The sequence below is a fragment of the Triticum aestivum genome, chromosome 1D (genome assembly GCF_018294505.1).
Source record: "Triticum aestivum cultivar Chinese Spring chromosome 1D, IWGSC CS RefSeq v2.1, whole genome shotgun sequence".
NCBI lineage: Eukaryota > Viridiplantae > Streptophyta > Magnoliopsida > Poales > Poaceae > Triticum > Triticum aestivum.
The window spans coordinates 305,481,264-305,486,803 of NC_057796.1; the positions used below are offsets into that span (position 1 = coordinate 305,481,264).

The 5,540-nt window shown below is 52.4% G+C and overlaps 1 protein-coding gene across 1 annotated transcript; it reads right to left on the reverse strand.

Annotated features, from left to right (window-relative positions):
- Positions 1–232: 232 nt before the first annotated feature.
- LOC123168956 (peroxidase 57) lies at positions 233–2,631 on the reverse strand. Its single transcript, XM_044586819.1, has 4 exons — positions 2,067–2,631; positions 1,760–1,939; positions 1,424–1,586; positions 233–946 (listed from the first exon to the last, which is right to left on the reverse strand). The coding sequence occupies exons 1-4, from the start codon at positions 2,295–2,297 to the stop codon at positions 537–539; spliced, it is 984 nt and encodes a 327-aa protein (XP_044442754.1). The 5' UTR covers positions 2,298–2,631; the 3' UTR covers positions 233–536.
- Between the last annotated feature and the right edge of the window lie 2,909 nt (positions 2,632–5,540).

Below are 5,540 nucleotides of genomic sequence, written 5' to 3' on the forward strand. Positions count from 1 at the left end.
AATAAGGCCTCTGGGGATGCACTCTGCTCATATTCTATGTGCTTCCTAGTTTCAGACTCTTCAAGATGCTACTAGTTGACTAATGTGGCTACATTACTCCTAATTAATCAAACTTAATTAAGATTTTTCACGACAGTAGATGTAAACACTGTCGCCGGTGCATTGTTGATCCTTCAGTAATAGCTGGCTAGCTCATGCGGTCATGCCAAGCAAAGTCCCAGTTAATTGGTTCTTGAGAGGAAGGTCATTTCATTTTCCTTTGTATGGTATGATGATCTTATGGGAAAACAAAGTATTGTCACATCATGGAATGCTTATTTTTATACCAGCCACGTACAAAAGAATGACAACAAAATTACGTACTGCTACTCAGGTCGACCGACTACTATAGTAGAATCATGCGATCCTTGACAAAAAGGGAAAAAAATATGAATGTGCATGGATCTCAATTGGGCGTCTCAAATGGCCATGTATACTCTCCATCTCTTGGATCTCTGGTCCTGTGGTGTCTATAGCAATAATCTTGTGTCTCTAGTTTAGTTTGTAAACCGGCAGTTTCTCCTGATCTCGCCGGCGGTGCCGGTCTTGACTTCGAGGGCGGCCATCTTGGTGATCGAGTGGGCGAACATGGCGGGAAAGAAGTCGGTGGTCGCGAAGAACTCGACCATCCACGAGGTGGCGGGGTCGATGCCCAGCGCCTGGTCGACGGGGAGGACGCCGCGGCGGCTCTTGATCTGGTTGAAGTAGCTCCTGTCGAAGATGAGGATGCTGGAGGGGTCGTCGAGGTAGACGATGTTGTCGAAGGTCTGCCCCTTGGGGCACGCGTACGTTGTCAGGACCCACGCGTACGTCGGGTCCATGGACGGGTCCGCCTTGCCGGTGCCGTTGAAGTTGTACAGGCGGTCCTCGATCACCGAGCAGTGCGTCACCCCCACCGTGTGCGCGCCTGCACATGCATGCACGCATGCAACCACAACAACGCGTAAGTATATCTTGCAATAGAAGTTCTCAGTTTATTATAAGATTCCTTTCTTACAGCAGTTGAAATTTTGACGTGGGAATTTGTGTGCGAGATTGTTACTCTACCCACTTACCAATGTGCCGCAGATCTCGATCAACAGCAGAATACTATACATACACTAGGTACTTAGTTGAATACTGATCTAGGAGCAGTGTCTAATTAAGTTAAGCAAAGACGTTAGATACACGGAGAGTACAAAGGTTAAGCAGTCCTATACTCCTATGCATATGCATTTCCCTACGTAAACTATTTTTTTTTCATGTATCAGCAGTGGAATACGTGACATTCCATGTGTTGATGCACATGGAATACGCCTTGTTCTAGCTAGGTCAAAGGACTGCTAGTGGTAAGGGTAAACCAAGATAGTTGATGAAGACAGAGAGGGGGAGGTCTGCTGCGTACCCATGAGGGTGGCCATCTCAAAGCTGTTGAACCCCTTCTTGGCGAACATGCCTATCGCCGTGGGGATGTCGACGTGCGGCGACGGCAGGTCGCCGGCCATCCACGACACCGACGACATGCCGTCCCTCCTGCCCAGGGTCACCGCATAGCTGGGCCCTCCGCACTGTGATGGTCGATCGATGTGCCAATAGTCAAATATTGATAACGAAATAACTAGAATAACCAATGGAAATGGTGTAGCGAACAGTAACATGGTAGCCAAGCCAACGGTTAAGAGGTTTGACATCGTCACCATCTGCATTGCGCAATCAGCAACGTGGTAGCGAACCAACGTACCAGGGCGATGGCGTCCCTGGTTGCGGCTATGATGATGTCGGCGCAGGAGACGACGCCGGGGCAGGCGGCCTCGAGGTCGGACTTGATGTCGTCGATGAAGTCGTAGCCGAAGATGCCGCTGTTCTGCGGCGCCGTCTTCTCTGTGTTGGGGCCGTCCAGCAGCAGCGACGCATCGCACCCCTGACCCATCCATACATTGTACCGTCGACGAGGTGAGCAAAGTAGCTAGAAGAAACGAATCCAATAATGGAAGAAGGAGCAGTAGTGTGGCCGGTATGTGATGTTAGTATGTGCTTTCTTTGCTTACTTGGACGAAGCAGTCGTGGAAGAGCATGTGGAGGAGGCCGGCGACCATGCGCTTGTCCCACACGAGGCGGGCCTGGACGGCGCTCTGGATGACGGCCTCCACGCTCGCGTTGCCGCACTTGCCGGCGTAGTAGTTGCTCGCCAGCTGCGCGCGGCAGCACGCCGCCGACGACGCCAGCGCCACCACGGCCACCAGCACGGCGAGGCGGGAGGCGGACCCGGCAGGCTGCATCGGATATAGTATATCGAGCGATCTCCTCTCCCTCTGCTTCTCTCCGGTCGATAGATATGTCGGTCCAGCGGCGCAGTGCGCCTCTTGCCGCCGATGCTTAGCTTCTCGCGCCCACGTACAGGCGCGACGAGAGGGGGAGTGTGAGCACGACGAGCGCGTCTGCTGCCTGGCTATGTGCAGCAGCAGCAGCAATGAGAGAAGAGAGGGAGGGAGAGGGGGGAGGGGTGGCCACTTGACTGTACTGGCTGGCTGGCTGGCTGGCTGGCTGACTGGCTGGCTCAACGGCTGTGCAAGCTTCGAGGCTTCGCGAAGGCGCAGGCAGAATGGTGGCGCGGCTATATAGGTTGGATCGTGTGGAGGGCGATCGAGCAATGTAGTAGCCGACAGTACACGTACTGCTACTTGTAGCTACAAGTACAAGGGAGGAAGAAGGAAGCATCGTAGCATCATGGACCAGTGAGATGGACAGGTGTGGCCAGTGAGATTGCGTGGAGAGTCGTGCGCGAGCGTTCGGATCCTGCGCCTGCTGACTGCCTTGGGCCTCATTACCCGTGCCGGCCACACGTGCCCACACCCTACAGGCTGCACCACCCATGCCGGTGCACCTCAGCCAGGCAGCTTAACTAGCTAGCAACAGCTTCGTTAGTACTCCCTCCGTTCCTAAATATAAGGGGGTGTTTGGTTCAGGGACTTTTTAGTCCCACAGACTAGAAAAGGTCCCTACAAAGTCCCTAGGAACCAAACGGGAGGGACTTTTTCTACAGGGACTAGAAAAAGACTCTACTAGAGAGTCTTTTTTGATTAGTCCCTGGGACTAGAAAAAGTCCTAGGACTTCTAAACCAAACACCCCCTAAGCCTTTTTAGAGATTCCAACAAGTGACTACATATGGAGCAAAATAAGTGAATCTACACTCTAAAATATGTCTACATACATCCGTATGTTGTATTCTATTTGAAATGTCTAAAAAGACTTATATTTAGGAACGGAGGGAGTAGCATTTTGTTCCCTTTTTATTCGCCCCTAATGTAGCACTAAAGACATACGAATACAATATGGGCGTGTTTGGTTGCCTGCATTTGGCCCAACCAGGCCCGCGCTGAAAGAATCAGGCCTGTTTGGTAGCCCGCATACACTGTTCGACATGCATCGCACGAAATTTAAAGCACCTCCTAGCCAGGCCCAACAGCTACGACCGAATCGGCAGTTTCTGGAGAGCCAGGCTCGGCCGAAGCAGGGGAGGGGAACATGGCGCTGAGCTCGTGCGACCAGGGAGATGCCGCGAGCTCGCACGCGTCTTTGAAAAATCGGCGGGAGGATTTCGGCTCACCTCCCGCCGATTCGGTCGCCCCTATTTAGCCCCCTCCTCTCACCGCCCAAAGTCCTGCCACCCTTCTCCCCCTTTTTAGCTTTCCCACCGACGAGCAGGTAAGCAACGTTCCTTCACCGGCATGCGGTCCATGCCGGCAGCGGCTCTTGTCCTACTCCGACCGTTCCCGCGTCCACCTCGAGTTGCAACCATGGCCTTTGTGGGTTCGATCACCCTCTTCTCTCTGCTCGTTGTAACTAGATCTGAGAGCATGTGGTCGTAGGGTTTGATGTGCAAGCATGTGGTAGGGTTGATTCGTGCAGTTCGTGTGTTGTGCTTACTGTAAATGTGGTAGATTGTGATGTTGTGTTAGCTATTGGTGGTGCATTTTTAGCATGGTAGAGTAGTGTGATAGTGATGAACACAATGGATTCATAGCTAGTTGTCATGCGTGCTCCTCCTTTCACAGATCATCCGGTACTATGTGTGCTATGCTTACTATCAATGTGTGCTACGATTGTAGGACATGACCACGCAGACCCAAGATCTGCCCTTGTTCTGTCCGACAGCCAGTACGGTATGTCCTATGTCGAGGACTCCTAGCCCCCCCCCCCCCCCGATGGGCAGATGCCTCCCCGATTTAGATGTGTTCTTTCGAGGTATCACCCGCTGGTTCTCTCTTTGTGCCAGTTGTGCTCGTTGAGCCAACTGCTGCTGCTGGCGCTGCACTAACGGCAGCCACAAAGGCAAAGAAGGATGGTAGGGGGAACAATATGAAGTGGCAGCCATTCATGTCCATGTTCATGCTGAACAAGATGTGTGAGCTCGTCTCTAGTGGGGTTAGGACTAACAAGGGCTTCAAAGGAGGTGCACTTGAACAATGTTGCGAAGCAGGTGTTCGAGTTCTGTGACCAGGAGGTGACTGACAGCCAGGTGTACAACCACCTCAGGAAATGGAGAGCTTGATGGATCCAAATGTACAAGCTCAGAGACCTTAGCGGCGCCTCATGGGATCAGAACACTTCTCGACCGTTCTGGAGGCAAAGCACTACACCATCCATGTCGCGGTTAGCTTACTGCCCCCTTGTTTTTCACACTGACTACCATTGCCTACTCGCAACTAACAACGTGTGTGCTTCTTTCTTAGGACCATCCCAAAGACGTTGAGTTCCTCAACACACCCATTAAGAACTACAACAAGATGCAACACATCTTCTCCTTCGGGCTGGCAACCGGCAAGCATGCCATGGGCTCTGGTGAGCCTCTCGGTTCTCCCATGCCGGAGTTCCCAGGCACCCAGGACGTAGAAGCAGTCCTTGATGGCCCTGACAAGCCATTTGAGCACATGTCCCTGTGCTCGATAGGAAGAGGAAGAGGGGCGGCCTGATGGAGGAGGAGATCAATGTCTTCACTAGCATGATTGAGGTCGTGAAGGAGGTGGCAACCGCAATTAGGAAGAGCAAGTCCGTCGACGTCCACCCTGACCTATACAGTACCGTCATGGAGCGAGGTGGCTTCAGCGATGAGGCGCTCATGGCAGCTCCGAGCCACCTGCTGGACAAGAAGGCCCAGGGTGTTGGGTTTGTTGCCATGGTAGACGCCCACCGGGTTCTCTGGCTCAGGAACTGGCTGGGCAAGCACTACTACTAGAGCTTGCTGCTTGGTTACCGCGTGCATGATCCTCGACGGCGATGGCGATGGCGACAAGGACGACGATGACGACGTATATTTTGTGTAGCTAGGGCTTGAAAACAATTTGATGGTCTGTATATTTTGGTGAGGTGGTATATACTAACCCCTCAGGGTGATCACGAACTTGCGGTGGTAGGACGACACCATATTTGGATGTGGTGGTGGTAGGATGACACCATAGTAGTGCTATGTTGAACTTGCTATGCATATATGATCATGCATGCTTACTAGTTCTCTACTACT

Coding starts and splice junctions, on each gene's coding strand:
- LOC123168956 (XM_044586819.1), bottom strand. CDS start 2,297: ATGCAGCCTGCCGGGTCCGCCTCCCGCCTCGCCGTGCTGGTGGCCGTG. Junction 1,940..2,066: donor TCCACGACTGCTTCGTCCAA/GTAAGCAAAGAA, acceptor TGGATGGGTCAG/GGGTGCGATGCGTCGCTGCT. Junction 1,587..1,759: donor CCAGGGACGCCATCGCCCTG/GTACGTTGGTTC, acceptor CGACCATCACAG/TGCGGAGGGCCCAGCTATGC.